At 47.9% G+C, this 21257-nt stretch overlaps 1 protein-coding gene across 11 annotated transcripts in view; it reads right to left on the bottom strand.

The window, feature by feature from the left end:
• Positions 1 to 21257, bottom strand: part of COBL (cordon-bleu WH2 repeat protein) — a 261169-nt gene that overhangs the window by 149366 nt on the left and 90546 nt on the right. For 8 of the 11 annotated variants that reach the window (XM_019939453.3, XM_019939465.3, XM_019939482.3 and 5 more), the window contains exons 3-5: positions 12614 to 12824; positions 10137 to 10365; positions 3142 to 3239 (exon numbers count right to left, since the gene is read on the bottom strand). In XM_019939453.3, the coding sequence (XP_019795012.2) occupies positions 3142 to 3239; positions 10137 to 10365; positions 12614 to 12824 (538 nt within the window). The remainder of the gene's footprint in view (positions 1 to 3141; positions 3240 to 10136; positions 10366 to 12613; positions 12825 to 21257) is intronic. The other 3 variants (XM_033862779.2, XM_073809486.1, XM_019939458.3) reach the window with 2 other exon arrangements.

Here is a 21257-nt window from a genome sequence, read left to right on the forward strand (position 1 = left end):
GACAGGTATAGACTATTTGGCATTACAGGATTTTAGAAATCATTTAAAAAATGATTTACTCAGGACTTCCCTGGTGGCCTTCCAGGGAAGGAATCCACCTGCCAATGCAGGGGACATGGGTTCGAGCCCTGGTCTGGGATGATCCCACATGCCACGGAGCAACTAAGCCCGCAAGCCACAACTACTGAGTCTGCGCGTCACAACTACTGACGCCCGCGCGCCTAGAGCCCGTGCTCCGCAACAAGAGAAGCCACCACAGTGAGAAGCCCACACACCGCAACGAAGAGTAGCCCCCGCTCACCGCAACTAGAGAAAGCCTGCACGCAGCAACAAAGACCCAACGCAGCCAAAAACAAATAAACACATTTATAAAACTTTTAAAAATAAAAGAAACAATTTACTCCAAACCCTCCTGCTATTAATGAAGAAAACCTGAGACCCAGGCTTGCCAGGCAGCCTACAGTGTGTGGGCGGTGAGAGCCACGGCTCTGGAAAGACAGGCGGGTCCGAATTCTGGCAACACTAGCCCTGGGATTTGCTCAGAATGTGCAGCCTGGGCTTCCTCACCTGTACAATGGGGTTGATAAGGCCTCTCTCGCCGGGTTTATAGAAGATGAAAGGAGGGTGCGTTTAGCACAGCACCTCCAACAATAAAAACAGAGAGAAACAAGGAAGGAAAAGGTTAATGCCCCAAACAACAAATAATCCAGGAAGATTACGACTGTAGAAGGGCAGTTGAGGGCAAAATAAAATAAAATAAATGAGAGGGAAAGATGAGGTGTATGAGAAAGGAAAAACACTTCTAGCCAGTCTAAGACCAAAGAAAGATGGGGTAGGGCGGAGGGAAAGCCCCTGGGACCCCCAGACCAGGCTTCCTCACCATCTGTGGCGTTTTCACAGGTGTTTCAGACTCTCCTGGAGAATGCCCTGCTAGACCATCACATGCACTCGGCTCTTATGCTGCTTGAAACAAAGGCATTTCTAGATTTCCTACTGACTGCGCTGGCAGTTTCATGTCTCAAAAGCAGGAAGATACAAGAAGAAGGGCTCTTGAGATCTTGGTGTGAGGAAAGGGTAGATTTTCTGTGAATTAGAATAGTGAGAACCCAAGAGGCCAGCGGTGCCTGCAGTCCCAGCAAACTGACCTCAAATGTCAGGAAGCATATTACCCCGCCATCAAAAAGAATATGTGGTACATATATACAATGGAATACTACTCAGCCATAAAATAGAATGAAATAATGCCATTTGCAGCAACATGGATGGACCTAGAGATTATCATACTAAGTGAAGTAAGTCAGACAGAGACAAATATCATATGATATCGCTTATACGTGGCATCTAAAGTATGATACAAACCAACCTATCTATGAAACAGAAACAGCCTCACAGACATAGAGAACAGACTTGTGGTTGCCAAGGGGTGGGGGAAGGATGCAGTGGGAGTTTGGGATTAGCAGATGCAAACTATATTATATAGGATGGATAAATAACAAGGTCCTACTGTACAGCACAGGGAACTATATTCAATATCCTGGGATAAACCATAATGGGAAAGAATATGAAACAGAATATATGTATATATAACTGAGTCACTTTGCTGTACAGCAGAAATTAACACAGCACTGTAAATCAACTATACTTCAATAAAATATTTTTTAAAAGATGACAGGAACCAGGAACCCAACATTAATAGAGTGAAGGGAAATTCAAATGTGAAACTGAATCTGTAATTTCAAGGAATTCTGGCAGGAAAGGAAAGGATGGGGGAGGAGGGAAGAGGAGGGGGACAGGATGGTGGGGTGAGGGCACAGAAGATCTTAAGTAGAGACACACACGGAGCAGAGATTTTCAAAGGACACATGGAAGCAGGGGGAAACACACACAATCAGTAATAAGACAGAGAATGAAGAATCCACTATCAAAGCATCAGGTGGTCAAGAGCAATTCACTGGAGTTTGGCAGAGATTCCTGAGGACAGGGACCTCTCACTAGTTCAGGTGGCGACTCCTCTCTGGGCTGCCAGCTTCCACCCAGCGTTCTCACTGACCTCTCATCTCCGAACCACAAGCTGACCCGGGATCTAACCCCAGGACCCTGAGCAAGTTTATTTCTTTGGGCCCCAGCGTCCTCATCAGGAACACGGGGTGGATGGTAATTCTGACCCCGTGGGCTCCGGAAGGTCAGGACACGTGCAGGCTGGTGCACAGATGCAAGGGCCATGCAATGGGCAGGGAGGGCTCTGGACCAACGTGCGTCCACCCTACTCACGCCTCTTCTACCGCTCCGTGGACGGCGGACGCTTCCAAACCCGGCTGGCGGATTAAAGACTAACGTTCCCCACGATGGTTCTGTCTTTTTTAGTGCCATCTACTAGTTAAGAGAAAATACTTGACCCAGCAAAATAAACCTTTTTCAACCAACACAATAGAGATCACAAGCATTTTCCTTTCTTGGTAGTTAGAAGGCCTGTATAGCTTGAGGGTTCAAAGATGATTTTAAACGTGTTCATTTTTACTCTCTGTACTATGACTTTATAACACTGTACCCAAATTACGGTTTTAGGATTTATTAACTAAGACCAACCAGATCAATAAAATTAACTTATTCAGCATGTTCCCAAATCATATGGGGAGGAGCAGGGAACATCTAAAATTTACTGGCAAATGGACCCACTCAACAACTCATGTTCTTCTCCACAAAGCGGCCCCTGGGCAGCTCCTTGAGGCTGCACCAGGTTGTACAAGTTCTGAAGATTTGGTTCATTTGGGATACTGGGTATTTATATAAACTTAACCGTACCATGCATTCACTTATCCATCCATCCAGAGGCTGTTTACTGAGCTTCAACCTCCTTCCAGGACTGTGCAGGTACCAGCAGAGAGGGTGCATGGCTTCGTGATCTGCTGGTGAATTAAACACCATCACCCAAGACCACTGTTTTAGGAACCAAGTGTGGGATATGAGAGGCATTTGTGCATACTGACACGACACGCACCCTACTCCCTGAAGGAGTGAGGACTCCTACGTGTATTTAGATAAATTCCAAGAGAGGCTGAGGACAAACATCTCAAGAAACTGTCTGTACAGAATGCAGAATCATAGGTCAATTTGATTGATATTTGATACTGAATCAATTACCTTACTATCGCTTCTTTTATTAACTTTGAAAAATCCCAGAATTTTTTTCTTCTCTTTATCTGTCTCACCGTTGCCAAGTGATGATTTTCTAAAGGTTTCTGGGGAAAAAAAAAAAAGTACTAAGTTATTTTTCAGCATATGAAACATTAGATTAAGTACTTTAAAAATATCAACAAATGATTTTTTTTTACTCTAGTCTCAAACTTTAGTTCTTATAAGAGAGCAAAACTATTTCTCTCAAAGCGTTCTGAGCCACCCAGAGCCTCCAGTTGGGTTTAGGAAATCTCTAAAGGTTCTTATAATCTTTAGTATTGTAAAAACAAAACAAAACAAAACAAAAAAACCCCGAATAAATCCAGAAGTTCTAGGGCAGTATTGTGCAACAAAAATTAAAGGGACTACATACGTAATTTTGCATTTTCCAACAGCTGCACCAAAAAGAACCAGGTGAAATTGATTTTAATAATGTTTTATTTAACCCAATAGATCTAAAATATTAGTATTCCATCACATAATCCATATAACATTATTAATGAGGTGTTTTACATTCGTTTTGGTACTAAGCCTTCAAAATGCACTGTGCACATCACGGCACATCTCAGCTTGCACCGGCCACATGCCTCGTGCCTGACGGCCATGCCTGGTTTGTGACCATCAGACCGGACAGCACGGCTCTCGGGACTGCGACATCTGTGCTAAACATCTGCTTTAAGAATTACGAGGGTGGCGGTAAAAACGCAAACTAAATAAACTACATCAACAGCTTCCCGGCTTGAGGAGCCCACTCCTTTCCAGAACGTGGAGTAACAGTGATGGTTTACCCAGGGGACATCTGAAATGACCAAGTCAGCTCCTCCATGACCCATGTCCCCCGATTTTTCTTCTCTACCTCAAACAGGATGTTTTCCTTTTTCATTACATTCTCTAGGGGACCTGTTTTTTCTTCTATTGTTTTTTTTTATTCTTGACTTCTAAATCCTCAATCTTCTCCATTTCCTGGGGTTTTCTTCAGCGGGATTTTCGAGCTAGAAAGGATGTTCTGGAGTTCCCGATGGGGCACCAAAGCCCAGGCCAGTCGGGATGGTGACGACACAGCCAAGGGCCACGGTCTCCAGGGCAAGGCAGAACTGGCGGCAGCGGCATCCCTGGGACCTCGGGCCGCACCAGACGCCCATATGGGAGACTCTGGGCATGGGGCCCAGCACTCCCCACTCAACAAGCACCCCCCACCCTGGGATGCTTAAGCTGTGGGGACCACACTTGAGAGCCAGCAGAGTAGAGCTTAAGGATGCCATCATGGGAGCGTACTGGGCCTCAGTTTCCCCATCTGCAGATTGAAGATGACTCAGATGACCAAGCCTGGCACCCTCAGTGCCACCACAACCATTGTGACCATTATTCATGGATCGATGACACTCCGAAGGCCTTTGTCATCCGCTCATCCTGTTCTTGTCTTCCAAGGCACACAGATACGGCCAGAAGAGAAGATGTTGAGGTGTTGCTGAAGGACTGAAAAATTAATTTCCCCACACCGCTGCCAACTGCTGGACCACCAAACCACTGGTGGAAAAATGTGGACTGGATTTTACAAACTCTGCCACCAAGATACCAACCCAAACCAGGTAAATATCGGTGGGCTGCTCATCTGCTAAGCAAGAATTTCATATTCCAACTCGAGAAGGCAGGCGCGGAAGTCGGAGCCTTTGTGACATGCATTAACGTAATACTGTCCTCCCAGTGAAGCAAAAACCAAGCCCCTGAATCCCTGCATTCTGTCAGTGGCAAAGGCTCCGGTTTTAGTCCCAGGAACCAGGCCTCTCAGCTTCATGCAGGTGGCTCAGCCAGGCCAATCAGCGGTCCCCACATCACATGACATCCAAACCAGCGAGGGGACCGGCTTCAGTGGTGAGACATGCATCCCCCCGGAAACACGCGTGCACGTAGGGTTCACAGTTAATTGCACCAAAACCCTCTGTTAGGCCCAGAGCCTGTAGCAAAATATTCTGTGCCGCAGAGTAAAGCTATATGTGGACAAAAGTATGCACCAACGTGTATGTTTGTGCCTCTGATGTTTCTAGAATTGACTGCTATGTGACACAGATGTAGCAAGTGCAGGATATGACAGTGCCTGAGAGATGAGGGAGCGAGAACACATCACTGGCACACAGGCCGTTGTGCCAGCCACACCACGGTGAGACTGGATCAGAGATTCAGCCTCTCGTTTCTCTTCCTGGACAGGGGGAGTGGCTGGTCACCAGCCCCAGGACTGAGGCTCGGGCTCGGGGCACAGAGCCGCCCCAAGGGGACCGAGAGGCCACAGCCCACAGCTGCCCGGCTCTGAGCTGGGCCCCAACCAGACGGTCTAATCTCAAAGGTGAGGCTCGGAGATTCTGGACCGATGGGGCCTTCTGTGAGGTTTGAGACTGGCAGGCACTGCGGAAGGATGGGCTGCAGGGCAGGGCAAGATCACTTGGTTTTCCTGACCGTGTTCCCATCAGCCAAGACCCCCAAGGTGCCCCGCCTGGGTCGCAGCCAGGCCTGGAGAAAACACGCCAGTTAAGACCTAGAAGCCGTGGTTCTAAGTGGATGGCAATTTGAGCGTGGAGTTTATTTTGTTTCAATTTACTCTCATTTACTATGACTTAGATATGAATAAAAACACAGGGGAGGTTGTGTCTCATCCGTTTGGATGTGATCTGGAAGGTGATACGGATGAGCTGAGGGGTGTGGACGGATGGAGGACGCTGCAGGGGCCCTTGAGGACTGGCTCATTGAAAACGTCCACTTTTCCGGATGCAGAAATGGAGCAAGCCGTCGGGGGCCAGATCAGGGTCACCAAGCTTGTACATGCAAGAGGGGAAACTGGGTCTGCATCGCAGGGAAATGTGCACGTTTGTAAGTGACCATCCCCATCATGGGGGTCGTAAAAGAACAGTCAAAAGAGCTCTGATTCACCTTCCCCACTGCCCTCAGCCTTACAATATCCCCAGATCAGATCACTCAGAACTGATCAAGCCTTCGTATATATGAGTTTTCTGCTCAAACCAACTATCTATTCATGGTGCTTCTTTTTTTAATTGGAGTATAGCTGATTTAAAACGTTGTGTTAGTTTCAGTTAGCTAGCTAGCTAGCTAGATTGATTGATAGATACAGATATATAGAGTGATATATTCTTTTTCAGATTCTTTTCCATTATAGGTTATTACAAGATATTGAGTATAGTTCCCTGTGCTATACAACAGGCCATCTATTTTATAAATAGTAGTATGTGTATCTGTTAGTCCCAAACTCCTAATTTATCCCCTCCACCCTTCCCCTTTGGTAACCTTGAGTTTGTTTTCTATGTCTGTGAGTCTGTTTCTGTTTTGTAAGTAAGTTCATTTGTATCATTTTTTTTTTAGATTCCACATATAAGTGATATATCACATGGTATTTGTCTTTGACTTACTTCACTTAGTATAATAATCTCTAGGTCCATCCATGTTCCTACAAATGGCATTATTTCATTCTTTTTTATGACTGAGTAATATTCCTTTGTATATATGTACCTCATCTTTACCCATTCGTCTGTCAATGGACACTTAGGTTGCTTCTGTGTCTTAGCTGTTGCACATAGTGCTGCTATGAACATAGGGGTGCATGTATCTTCTCAAAGTAGAGTTTTCTCCAGATATATGCCTAGGAGTCGGATTGCTGGATCATATGGTAATTCTATTTTTAGCTTTTTAAAGGACCCCCCATACTGTTCTCCATAGTGGCTGCACCAATCCCACCAACAGTGTAAGAGGGTTCCCTTTTCTCCACATCCTCTCCAGCATTTGCTGTTATTTGCAGACTTTTTAATGATGACCGTTCTGTCTGGTGTGAGGTGATACCTCATCATAGTTTTGATTGGCATCTCTCTACTAATTAGTGATACTGAGCATCTTTTCATGTGCCTGTTGGCCATCTGTATGTCTTCTTTGGAGAAGTGTCTGTGGTGCTTCTTAAAAGAGAGTCCCTCTCTTTGTAGCATCCCTCCGCCCCGTATGACGGAGGAGGTAACAGGTGAGGAACATGAAGGGAGACCACTGTCAGACACGACACCTGGTCTGTGGCTCCAGAACAAAGCCCAGATTTTCTGCATTTTTTCTCTTTGAAACAAAGTCTAATGTCAAACACTTTACCGAACATGGACAGAAATTTCTATAAAATCCAAACACTCATTGGGAGTTTAATGACTCTCTTGGAGTGTGTGTGTGTGTTGTGTGTGTGTGTGTAGTCCAAAAGATTTATATAAGTCCCAATACAAATGTGTGTGCATACACGCCTATGTACGTATGTGCATGCATGTGGATGTATGTATTATACATAATACATACATATATATATATAATTTATAAGAAATGAATGCAAAATTTGGACCAGTCATTTACATACTTGTCTATGACAGAAAAGGTCAGATTTCACAACCCACACTGCCCCAGATTCTGCAGAAGGCAGGATGGACCCTGAGGGCAGGTAAGCACAGGTGAGAAGGGCACGGGGCCTCTCCTGCATGGACCACTTCTGCCCTGCCCTGAAGTTCTGTGTTCATAAAGGGCCGTTTTCTACAAACAGCTCCCTCACTGTTCACCAATCAGAACCACACAACGAACCCTTGCCCAAGGGACGTTCTTCTCTTAGTCAACCAGGGAGTCAAGAAACCAAGCCACAACCTCAGTTCAGCCTGGCCAGACGCCCCCAGAGGTGCTGCCCTGCATCCCCTCAGGTCACCCCGTGCATCGTCCTAGCCCAGAGCCATGCAAGGTGCAGCTGGCGGGGCAGCGCTGGGCTCACTGTACCTCGGCAGCTCAGGGAAGGCTCCGACTGTGTTTTGGTCAGAAGAACTGGAAAAGGCAGGCAACAGAGAGTGAAGACAGGCTTCTTGACCCACGGCAGCACCTGACAAGGCCTTGGTCCCTGTGTCAGCCTGGACTGAGGCTGCTGTGCCCCGCAGGAGAAGGCCAAGTGCAAAGCAGGCCTGCATCCCTGGCCTGGATCCCCTAGAATCCCGCAGCTGTCTGGCTGCTAAGCGCCATCCTGGAAGCAGGTGGCAGCAAAGCCTTCCGCTTTCTCAAGCTGCCGCCGCCAGGAATTCCAGAACAGGGCGGGCCTCTGCCTACAACACATCTCCTGCCCGTGGCCTTTACCCTTCCCCAAGCAGCTGCCAGCTGGGAGGGGGCGCAACCCAAGAGGGGCAAAGAAGAGAGCTCCTCACGGACAGAAATGTTCTCTTCTCTACTCAAATGTCTGACTGTCAGTAGGATGGGATGGAGGCGTTTGGCAAGGATGACAATCAAATATTTCACAGCCCACATGGCACATTATGGTCCAGACGAAAAGGATGTTGGCCACAGGCAGGGCACATCCTCGCCATGCCAGGTGATGCTCCTTTATTTGTCTGGGGAGGCTGCCGGGGTCCCAGGACGAGGGTCCCCAGGAGGGTGCCCGAGGCAGTGCAGAGGAGGACTCAGGGGCTGGGGGACAGCTATTTCTCCGCGTGCAACAGCCTGCCCTGCCCTGCGCCGGGGTCAGAAGAGGGAGGTCCAGACTTAGGGCAGTTTCCGCTCTCTCCGCCTCACCCGTGTGCCCAGAAGACCACCCACGGGCTTGCTGGGCCCACTCCTTAATGCGGAGACTGGTTTCATACGCTTTTCCCAGGTATTAGATTCTACAGCTACCTTTCAAGATATTCCGATTGATTAGCACATAACAGAAATACTCGTTTGCAGAAGACTTTTCCTTTCACATGCTTAAATGTGGGGCAATGTTTCTTTTGTCTTTCGTTCTCTTTTTCTGTCTTTCCAAATGAAAGCTCTGTTTCCAAAGATTCCCAGAAACCAAATTTAAATAGGGCCGATATAACGAGACAGACACAGCGGCAACATCCAGGCCCGTGCAGAAGGTGCTGAGAATCATCTTCTCTGTGTTTTAAAAACATACCGGATAAAACACAAGATGCATTACTCTCAAATGCCAGAACACTTTTTTTTGAAGGAATAAATAGTCTATGTTCTTGTACATGACTGAGCTAAAACTCTTTCTTGAATGTCGAATGAGACCCAGGGTCCAGAACCTTCAGGAGGAGATCTGGGGGAAGGGGAGGTTCCACTGTGACCATTACAGTTTGGTAATAAGAAAATACAGATTTTTTTAATTGGGAAAAATTTTTAAAAAACTGTAGAAAAACATGAAAACTTGAATATGTGTGTATTTTAAAAGCCCAACCTGGTCAATATTTGTGAAATAAAAGCCAACGGATATCAAATGAGCTCATTAAAATAGACACTTTTGTGAAGTCCATTTTAATAATTCTAAAGTCAAGGAATATTAACTATATATATATATATATATATTTTTTTTTTGGTCTCACAGTTGTTCAAATACAGTCAGCCCCTGTGTCAATCAGGGAACTCTGCTTACACAACAGTCTTTGTACCAACATTGGCCTCGAGGTGTCGCTCAAGCCAGAGCCTCTTACTAACTGTGATCTCAGGCTGGTACCACCTTCACGGGAGGAGGAGGATAGAGGGGAAGCAGCACGTGTTGTCTCCAGGGACTGAACTGCATTTGGGCAGGTTTAGGGAACAGCTCACTGCATTCTGCCACTGGTTTCGATTAGGAGCAACGTTTGAGACCTGGGAGTATTTAATGGCAACTGAAAAGGAAATCCAGGAGAATACGGTTCACACGTGGCTTCTGATAAGTTCTTTTAGAGCAGAAGCGCCAGTATTCTCACCTTTCCCCTTTTTACGTATCTCATGGAAGCTCACGGGAGACAAGGGGTAACGAGCATGCTCACGACTGGGGGAAAGAGGTATAACTGCAATCCATGTATTGTATTTCCCGCCCACTCCCGTTCTGGTTTGGACAAAATTGGAGAGGCCTGCAAACGCCCATCCCCATCGCTCTGTGCTACGACGCATGCGCGGAGGGCCAGCGGCGCCGCGTCTGAGACGCTGGGTGGCCTCACCTCTCTTGTTGTCCCAGGCGTAGAGCTCCTTTATCCCCAGCTCGTTCAGGGACTTGGAGAGCTCCAGCTCCTCACCGGCCACGTTGTCCCTGAGGAGCACCACGTGCTCCGGGCTGACGTCGCACTTGGCGCAGATGACTGGGAGGATGCTCTGCAGGGGAACCTCGGGGCTCACGCGCACCACCGCCTTCTGTGTGCGCAGGTAGTTCACCACCAGGCGCACCGTCTTCTGGAAAACACGGCAGGCAGAATTCCGTGAGCGCATCTTTGCACAGCTGTGTTTATACTAGAATGCAGCAGGGCATGATTTTGTGTGGACCGGGTCTTTCTTCCAAAATTCAGTGGGTCATGGGGGAAAGGGCACACTGAATAGGAATATCAAATGCCTGGAAAAATGAATTTACCTTCCAATCTCTTTTGCTAATGAACAAACTGCTACCAACATGGGGAAATGGACAGCAGTGAGGGTCTCAATTTGGAATCTAATATACACACTGTCTTTCAAGGATTCTAAACAGACCTGAATGCAAGGCACTAATACGTTTCTTAAAGGGAAGTGGTTTGGAATTCTTGTGAACAATCCAATTTAAAGGAAGAAAAAAAAAAAACCCTCAGAAAACAAGACATCACATTTTTGTTTAAGAAGACAAAATACCCACATAAATATATTAATATCTAGTATCATATATTTATATGAATATTGACACAGATACACTACACACATATGTATTTTAAGCTAGAAAAATATAACATACACTAGACATACAGATATAATAGGCATATAATAATAGACATCATAATCAGAAAAAAAAATCAATTTGACTAAAGCTGATTATACACGTCTACAGATAAAGTGACCCGTCAAAAATGCAATAGGCTGAAGTCTCATGCAGTCAACTTCTGTTTGGTCTTTACTGATCACCCACGTTGTTCTAAGATCCTGGGGAGTGGACACAGTAAATGTGTATTGAATAAAAAAAAACGGACTGAGATTCATCTCACTCCTTTCCAGTCTGAGTGCCAGGGTTTGATGAATTTTAGGAGGAAAAATGGAATCATGGATCTTTTCCATGCTTCTTAAACTGGAGTCATATATACACTTGGGCTCACCTGCCCCTGGGATTTGCAGCTGGGGTTCAAGACGGCAAGAAAAGCCACAGAATATAGATATAAAAAGGGTTTATTTCCTTAAACAGTGATTTTAATTGAAGAATTAGGGCAAACTCAAAGTATAGATACCACCAATTAAAAGTTATTAACCACCCAAACTTAGAGGACATGACCTGTTGGCCAAATTACCATGTTTAAAAATAGGGAAATTTAGGGCTTCCCTGGTGGCGCAGTGGTTGGGAGTCTGCCTGCCGATGCAGGGGACGCGGGTTCGTGCCCCAGTCCGGGAGGATCCCACATGCCGCGGAGCGGCTGGGCCCGTAAGCCATGGCCGCTGGGCCTGCGCGTCCGGAGCCGGTGCTCCGCAACGGGAAAAAAAAAAAAATAGGGAAATTTAGTAGGTATTACAATAAGCTAAAAGAATGAAATAGCATTGCTTTCAACTGGAGAGGAAAGATCTACAGCAAAGCCTTATTAAAAAGTACAATAGGGCTTCCCTGGTGGCGCAGGGGTTGAAAGTCCGCCTGCCGATGCAGGGGACACGGGTTCGTGCCCCGCTCCGGGAAGATCCCACATGCCGCAGAGCGGCTGGGCCCGTGAGCCATGGCCACTGAGCCTGCACGTCTGGAGCCTGTGCTCCGCAACGGGAGAGGCCACAACAGTGAGAGGCCTGTGTACCACAAAAAAAAAAAAAATTACAATAAGCAGCTGGAGTTACCTTTAATCAATACTCAAAAGCCTGGAATCTATGCATAAAATATTATCCAAATTGCAATGAGTATTTCTGACATTAGTATTTCAAAAGGGAACCCCTTTCTGTTTCCTCTCTCTAGGAAGCTGTTTACATCGTCTACATATTCCAACCTCTGCCGTGGACAGGAAGGCCTCCAGAACTCAGCTAGAACCTTTAGGGCTAGGCCAAGAGGGTAGACATTGGCTACCTGTGGTTATTTCAATGAAAATTAAGAAATGAAAAGTTGTTTTTCGATCACACTAGCTGCATTTCGCATGCTCAGCAGCTACATGTCATCAGTGGCTGTCACCTTGCCGAGGGCAGAATTATAGACCATTTCCATCTTTGCAGAAAGTTCTGGTGGATAGTTCTGCTCTAGACTGGCTCCTCTTCTCTGGTATGGAAAGGAGAAATGCTACACAACAAACGTTATTCAATGCGTGAACTTCGGTCTCCTAAAGTAAACTCAGTTTAGGGTCTAACTTAGCCCACCACACAAGTGGAAACCTCAACCACCGCGTGCGTTACTTATACAGCAGGGGCTCCGCCGGCCTCTCCTCAGCAGCTCCAGCACCCTGGGTCACAGGGAACTGCATACGGCCTTATACGACAAAGGGTCCCTCGTGCTACTGACCTCAGGCACCTTAGCGGGGCCAGCCTTAACCTTCGCTTCAGGAACTTTTTCTTTCAGAAATACGGTATGCGCATTCAGGGTCCCAACCAAAGTATTTGGCTTAAAATTCAAAGGCTGTTGAGTTTCTGAAGACCGGATCTCCAAGGCATGGTTGGACGGGTTCAGGTGGTTCTGAAGGCAAAGTTCAACCAGTAGGTCCATCATCGCGTGGCTGAAAGAGAAACAAATCACGGTCATGGGGAATGTTTGCATTCTCCCTTCTGCTAGCTGAGTGGGTTAAGACAAATGAACCAGTGGGTGAATAAGCAAATTGGCCGTCAGTACGAAGAAAGAAAACAGCTTCTCGTTAATTCCTCAAGCATGACTGCACAGTGATATCTTAACACTTTCAATACTAATAAACAACACTACTGAAAGCACCATCAGAATCAGAATAGCTGGGAAAATAGTTACATTTCTAGTTAAACCCATGGATATGTTGACCTGAATCCTATAAGGTCAGCACAAATGATATTAACATATGGGCATAAGGCATTAAATTTTCAGTTATTCACAAATATAGTGTATCTTAAACACTGAAATTTTAAGTTGAAGACAACAGCTTTCTTTTTAGCTAAAAAGTATGCTTTTTAAAGACCAAAAATGAAGAAAATTACCTTATTTGAATTTTTATAATTTCTAAATTTTAAAATTTTTAATAATTTTTATAATGTCTCCCATCACAGATCATTATTTACCAAGGGAGCCAAATAACAACTCAGCTTGTCCCAAAGAATGAAATAATCTCATTTCCATCATTTATATTCACCTGGTGGAATGTTTGTATATTTCAAGCTGACCTCTCTTTTCCTACACATTTCCTGAGCAGTGCGGCATAAACACCTCACGAAAGCGTAGGTCCTCTCCTGTGATCTATTTCTTAATCAGGAACTGGCACGGCAATAATTCCAGGTCATAGTGATGCTTTCCAGGTGTCTGGCGCTCAGGGGTGTGTAGACCTGGGACTCATGGTGCACCTGTAAAGGCACAGGTGCCAGCTTCTGCCCACCATTCGGTCATCACTCACCTTGAGGGCTGTGAGCTGCGGGGGCCCTGACACTGAACTGTGAAACCACAGGCAAAGCTGCAAAGTACCCTATTTCCCATTCACTTGTTAAAAATATCAATAATATTCTAGTGGATACAGAACATTTCCCAGCCATCTCCATGACAATACTTCCTCCCACCCGATATCCAGGAAGTAATTAGGTAACAGCCTATGTCTTAACCAGGGGACCCTGGAATCACCTGGGACGTTTAGGAGGCTCATCACCCCCCTGGCTCCTGGGGACTCTGAAAGGACATGCGGTGGGGACAGGGCAGCGCTAACCCTCACGTGGGCCACGCTGGTGGGCGTGCAGGCTAATGACGCTGTCAGCTCTGATTCCCTCGGCTCCGGGATAAAAATCATCTTTCTCTCAACGACAAGCATAATGCGTCAGAACAGGCAAGCAACATCACCAAAGACTCCAAGACACGAAACTCCATGGAAAAGCCTCAGCACAGAAAACAGACTTCTAACGATGCTAAAATAACGACCTGTTACTTGTTACCACGTACTATGTTTCCTCCATGGCCCAGAGCCATTCTGTGCAGGTCACACTGTTCCCACTTACCCTCACCAAGCCTGGGGGGTGGGGACCGTTATCCCCCAGTTCCCATGAGGGGGTGGAGCTGGGGTTGGGACCCTGGTCCCAGACGATGTTGACTGTCACTTCCCCTCTCTTATCTCCACCCACAGTCTACTGCCACCAAGTAAACCAAAAAGGATAAATTCTCCAACAAAGATTTGAATTAATCCTAGAATGTAAACCACAAAGGACACCAAAGCTAGTGATGTAACCTTCTGTTCTTCTAATTCAATAATTGGTAACATGTTTTTTTGGGGTTTTTTGTTTTTCTTTTTTGCGGTATGTGGGCCTCTCACTGTTGTGGCCTCTCCCGTTGCGGAGCACAGGCTCCGGACGCGCAGGCTGAGCGGCCATGGCTCACGGGCCCAGCTGCTCCACAGCATGTGGGATCTTCCCGGACCGGGGCACGAACCTATGTCCCCTGCATTGGCAGGCAGACTCTCAACCACTGCGCCACCAGGGAAGCCCTTGGTAACATGTTTGAAACATCAAATTTGACCTCCTGCAAGGGAGCAGGCCAGCTCGGGCTGGAGGGGTTTTCCTGCATCACAGAGAATAAACTCTCCTTGCCGTTAACAGAAGCTGGGACTTATTCTCGCGTGGACTCGCCGAGGAGTGATGTAGTACTTGGTTCCCGTCCGGATAAAGAATTGTACTTGGTTCCCGTCCGGATTAAGAATCTACCCTATGTATCGAGTGGATCTCCTCCGCAACTGGCCGATCGGCACCCACCCTGCTGCCCTCACTCTTCTGTGACCCTAACGTAGGACTCGGCTCTGCCCAGCGAAAGCTCTTTAATGATGAAGCTGCAGTGATGTTTTCAACACTGGAGGGTGGAAGCGTTTCTCAACAAAATGTTTGGGGGGAGTAGGGAAGGGAAGGAATTCCCAAGCAGAAAATTCTATGATGCTGGAGGCCTATTTCCTCAAATTGACCATTTGGGGAAGGGGGAAGCGCAAAAAAAACCAAACCACTGTAAGACCGTGATAATAAAACTCAACACCATACCCGTCATGGTATGTGCTTAAATTGTTCAAAGGGCACAGAGGCCATTACCGCTTCAGCCAAAGGGACAGCATCTCTTCCTGGGGCTGGAACCCAAGCCAGGACAGAGGGTTTCTGCAGGAGAGCAAGGAGGTTTAGGAGATGAGGAGAACTCAGGCTTTGAGAGCTGTCTGTTCTGCAGGCCTCTCTCTGTGTCTACAGAGAGTGACAGACAGCCTAATGCAGACTGACCTGGGCCGCATCTAAGAAGCTGGATACACAGCACAAGGCCTGATGTGAGGACCTGGGTCCAGAAGCATGAGCTCATCTCGCGTTTCCTGCAGGGCCTCCCACTCGAGTGATTCCTCCCCAGGCCCATTTAAAGCATGATCTGAGGAACTACTTTCCAGCACAAGCGTTTCTGGACGGTGTCCTCAGAAAACGGGGCCGGCTTCTCTGCCACTTCCATCGCACCATGGAAGTGGCTATTGGCTGGCATTTTAAGTCACCAAACTCCAAAACAGCCAGCCAGTTCTGTCTTTGATGCTACTGGAAAAAGTCACCCAGAAGGAAGAGGAAACCACAGCACCGTGGCAGCACCCGATGGCAGTCACGGAGGAACCGAGCTGCTGTCTGGTCCCCGGGGGTTTGGATTCACCGGACCTCAGCCTGCAGAGGATGAGAACTTCTAGCCAGGCGTCCCTGCGTGCCCTCCACAGGGCCTCAGCAGGTCCCGGGGCCACACAGGAGAGGACTTTCCAGAGACTGAAGGTGGCTGCCTGGTTATCCCTGCACACTCTCATTACCTCCTGAGCCGGACTCCCCAGGTGACTCCCACCTGCCCACAGGAGTACCAGCACCGCCTCTGATCCGCTGGCCCTTTGATGAGGGGTCGGGCATCTTTCCCTCCGAAGCTGGTTTAATGAAGGGACTCCAGAGGCATCCTAGGGCCACCCTCACCACTGCTCAGACCTGCCTCTCTGCCCCGGTTTCCTCCTCGGTGAGGGCGAAAGGATTGTCCATCCACCAGCGAGTCTTAAGTCACCCCTAAGTCACTGAGCACAGCGCCAGGCACATGGTGAGTGAGAAGTGTCTGCTGAATAAACGAGTGAATTGGATCCTGTCTTTGCTACTTGTGGTTGTGTGTGATGAGACGTTTTCCCTGGCTCAGGGCAGAGCATCTCTGCCGGGATGTGGCTGGACTCCATCCGGCTCTCAGCAGGTAGCAAGATATACTCCTTTAAAGCAGCACCCTCAGGGGATTGCCCCATAGAGTTTCTTACAAAGAAGAACACTAGGCAATCAGACACTCTCAGAGTGTCGAGAAAGACTCAGGTGGATTAAAGAAACTGACTACACCATCATCGCTAAGGACCCCAAGCACGCCCTCTGGTCTCAGTGGTCCCCCTGTATGAATGATGCTATGAACAAAATCATCTCCCCCCACATTCACACTGATCCCCCAACTCCCAGTGTGACCGTGTCTGGACATGGGGCCTCTAAGGACGCAGTTAGGGTTAAATGAGGTCATAAGGGTGGGCGCTAATCTGATGGGATTTGTGTCCTCAGAAGAAGGGACACAGAGAGCTCACTCTCCCTGTAACCCCACCAAGAGGAGGTCGTATGAGCACAGAGCAGGACAGTGGCCGCCTAGGACCAGGAAGAGGTCTCAGCATGAAATCACCTGCCGTCACCTTGACCTTGGGCTTCCAGCCTCCAGATTGTGGGAAGTAAATGTCTGTGTTCAGGCTGCCCCGTCTGTGGCATTTTTAAGACCGCCTGAACTAAGACAAAGACAGACACCATTATCAGGGTCTCTGCCTCCCTCTCTGTAATCCCAAGTTCAAGGGAAGAGTAAAAGGTAGTAACAAAGAGGACTGGTTACCCCAAACCACAGTAACAGGGGTGGTGGGTGGGCAATGACACTGATCTTTGGGGTTTCTCTCCATTGCTCCTCAAATATCCTTTCCGTTCCAACTTTTTTTTTTTTTTTTCTGCAGTACGCGGGCCTCTCACTGCTGTGGCCTCTCCCATTGCGGAGCACAGCCTCCGGACGCGCAGGCTCAGCGGCCATGGCTCACGGGACCAGCCGCTCCGCGACATGTGGGATCTTCCCGAACCAGGGCACAAACCCGTGTCCCCTGCATCGGCAGGTGGACTCTCAACCACTGCGCCACCAGGGAAGCCCTTGTTCCAACTTTTTAATCTCTGTTCCCCAAATGAATCTTAAGTGCTCCCAATGTAAGGATGAAACTTATTTTTCGGCATTTGTTTGTTTTTTAGGCGCAAAAAAGTCTTTTATACAGTATCTAAGCTTCTTTTGCTCACTCATTCACCCATTCACTTAGACATTAGGTCCTACTGTGTGCCCAGCTGTGGGGATTCAAAGAAAATAAAATATAGCTCTAATTCTCATTCGGTCTATCCGAAAGATTTCACATTTTTAAGGGTGATTAAAAGAACATGCAGAATGCAGCCTTCCTTGAGCCTTACACATTCAAAAATTCAATACTGAACATATCTACAGGTAATTTCTGCCCATCCCGAGCAACTTCGGTATTACTTCTGCAGTACTTGACATCAAGAGCACAAAGAAAACAGATGGGAATAATTTCAAATTTTATCCTTCACTTTGGATATTTATCGATTACGTTATAATGATACTTCAAACTTAAAGAGAAAGATAACTTGGGTTCAAATCTAAACAAAACACTATTCTTACAGCAGAAAAAGGGATTTCCCTCCTCTATTAAGTTATTTTTAGTTATTAAATTTATTTTTAAATTTAGAAAGTGAGTAGAATTTTTCTAGCTCTCTCTTTAAAAAATATTACTTTACAAATATGTGGAGATTTCCAAAAAATGGTTTGCGTGAGTCGGTGGTTTCAATAAGAAGAACCTGGTCTTCTTTCAGGTGTGGTTCTTTTTGAAATCCTGGCAGAGCGCTGGACAGGTCGAGGAACAGCCCATGCCAATCCTGCGCTCCCCAAATGCAGAGGGCACGTGGGGACCAGGCTGTCTGGGGACCACATGGGAGTCAGAGAGGCCAAGGCCCATTTCCGTCCGGCAGGGCTGACGGATGGACCTCTTCCTTCTCCAAGGGAGGGCGCTTCCATCTAAATCACAAAGCTTGCCTTGGCCAGGCTGCTGGGGCTCACTGAGGTGCTTACACTCACCTACAACTCCCGCTTGCTGCCATCGTGCCGGCGAGACCCTGGGCTCACTCTCGGGGATCCCGAGCTCACCCGGATACGCTGACGTCTGGCAGGGCCACGGCACGCACGGCAGCAGGGGTTCTCAGAGTCTAACACGTGTTCCGGAAGTTCAAGCGTGTTCAAGCCCAGATCGCTGGTCCCACCCCGGGGTTTCTGATTCGCTAGGTCTGGGCAGGAAATTTGCATTTCTCACAGGTTCCCAGGCGATGCGGCGGCTCTTGGTCTGGGGCCACACTGAAAAACGACTGCACCCTCGGTACTCATGAAATGAGCATTCAGTACCTAGCAATGACTGGATTAAAAGGTGCCACGGTGTCAAGTGTACAAATCATGTTAAGGTCGCTACTTCCAGATACAACGTTAAAACAATCTGCGTGCACTGTCAAATCATAGACTGGTTGAATGGGCCTAGTTTCTCGTGCGGGATCGAGGCCAGCAGGTGGCCCGAGCCCTGGGTAAGGCAGACTCTGGTGTTACAGAGTCAGAGCAAGTCCAGTGTGGCAGCTTCACCTGGTAACACAGAAGCGGGACATGGCAAGATGCTAGCAGGGCCTGCCCAGAGTGGGTCTGTTGCCCAGAGGCTGGGCTCTGGGTTTGAGGCCAGGGTCACGGGCAAAAATCCAGTCTTATGGCCGCTTAGGTCCTGAGCCCATCAACGAGGCACGGGGGAACAGGCCGCAGCAAAATGACCAGGGGGGCCTGCGTCTCAGGCACACGTCAGAAGCCCGGTCATCGGGACGACGGCACCAAATCAGAGAGTTGGTCACATCCTCACAAAACCGAAATGTCACCGGGGCCAGGCAGCTGCCCCAGCCTGCAGGGGGTCTGAGTATGTGACCAGGGAGAGAGGGAGTTATGCCGATTGGAGGGACATGCCTTCTCCAAAGGCGTTTGACTTGTAAAACTGTTGAAAACACACTGCTAGTTGGAACACCCTGACCTGGAGAGAGGGATTTCAGAGGATGGAGCTTGACAGTTATCCTCGCTGCATGGGATGTCGTGAGCGGCTGTCTGGACAGGTGTGGACGGGCCATCTCAAAAGGCGGTGCCTTCTGGTTAGGTTCTGGCCACGGAAACTTGTGTTTTCCTTAACTCCAACCTCAGCATCTTTGACCTCTATCTTGACATCTGACTTGAGAATCTAGAGCCTCCTGTATCCAGGTCATACGGGAGCAGGTTTTTCTGTGTGCTTCTCACTTGGCAGGTAAGTCAACCAGCCCCCTGGGGGACCTGGAACACAGCCTGGATAGCTTTAAAGTTCCCTGTCAGTGCTTATTTTTAAAATGCACGTAACATTTGCATGCTACCTTTAATGTAGAACTATTGTTCACTGTGTGTGAGTTAAATGAACGCTCAGATGCACCAGCTTTCTCCTGACTTGCCTAGCGCTGGGGAGGAACCTTGCATCCCCAGAGGCACGTGCAGTCTTGTCAGCGGCAAGTGGAGCCTAGGATGGCTTCCAGGATACACGCTGGGACCCGGCCAGCCCTCGTGTCCAGGCCGCGCATCTCCCCTTCCCAATCCGGGTTCCAGCAGCAGTACACTTCCGCCTTCTTGCACAAACTGGTCCTTTTGCGAATGCTATTTATTTCCTTCTAGTTGCTGGGACGTCCTCCTCCCAGGGTCTCATGAAAGCTAAGTGTTCAATATGTATTTTGCTCAATGAAGAAATGATCATTTTCATTTTTTTAGTCTCTCGGGATCCCACAAAAGGAGACTGCCTCTCGGGAGGATGGGTTTAGCACCACATCCAAAACCGTAACAGCACCTTTTCACAGGATAGGCAAGGAGTTGATAATCGATGGTCTGCCCCTTAACCAGGCTACTTCCTCACAGGAAAGATGCTTATAAAGAAACTTAGTAACTGGAGGCTGTTGATGAAAATTAAGGGATTTTTAAGGCAGTGAAAATACTCTGCGTGATACTAGAATGGTGGATACGTGCCATGATACATCTGTCCAGACCCAGAGAATGTAAAACACCGTGACTGAACCCTGACGTAAGCCATGGGCTTTGGGTGATGATGACATGTCAGTGTAGGTTCATCGATTAGAACAGAGGTACCACTCTGGCGGGGGAGGTGGATAACGGGGCAGGTTGGGTGTATAGAGGGGCAGGGGGTATATGGGAAATATTGCTGCTTTCCTCTCAATTTTGCTGTGAACTTAAAACTGCCCTGAAAAATAAAGTCTTTTAAAAAACAGTATCCTTTAAGTGAAAATGTAAATCAAGTTAAACCAAGCCTATTATTTGGAGAATGGTCCTCTTCTGGCAGCATCCCCAGCATCAAAACTGCCCTTCCCAGCTTCACCCCCTTCACACACTGGTGCTGGAGAAGAACCAGCTTCCTTCAGGCCCCGGAGCCACGAGCTCACAGGGAGCAGGGTTCAGGCCACGGGGCCTTGCTGAAGCTGCAAGCCAACCACACACTTGCTTTCTCTGTAGGGAGCGTGGCCAGTACCTTGATGGGCAGGTGATGCAGGACAGACCAGGGTTGGGCTCGCTCACCCCTCCCCTCCCCTTCATCTCGGAACAGGTGAACTCTCTCCAGAAGGGATTCGGAGGACGATACCTGTGCCGTGGGAGTCCTGTGTTGTTTTACAAGGCCGGGAACCTGCAAATCCATGCACGGTTGTAAACTTGGCTATTATAAATGGGGTCTGACAGCCCACAGAGGCAGGACTAAACATTTCCTCTCTCCTGCGAGGGAAATGCTTGCCTTCTCCTGTCCTGGGCCCCTCGGGCTCGCATGCCAACTGGACGTGAGTTAATTTAC

This window comes from Tursiops truncatus, chromosome 9 (genome assembly GCF_011762595.2).
Source record: "Tursiops truncatus isolate mTurTru1 chromosome 9, mTurTru1.mat.Y, whole genome shotgun sequence".
In the NCBI taxonomy this organism is placed as follows: Eukaryota; Metazoa; Chordata; class Mammalia; order Artiodactyla; family Delphinidae; genus Tursiops; species Tursiops truncatus.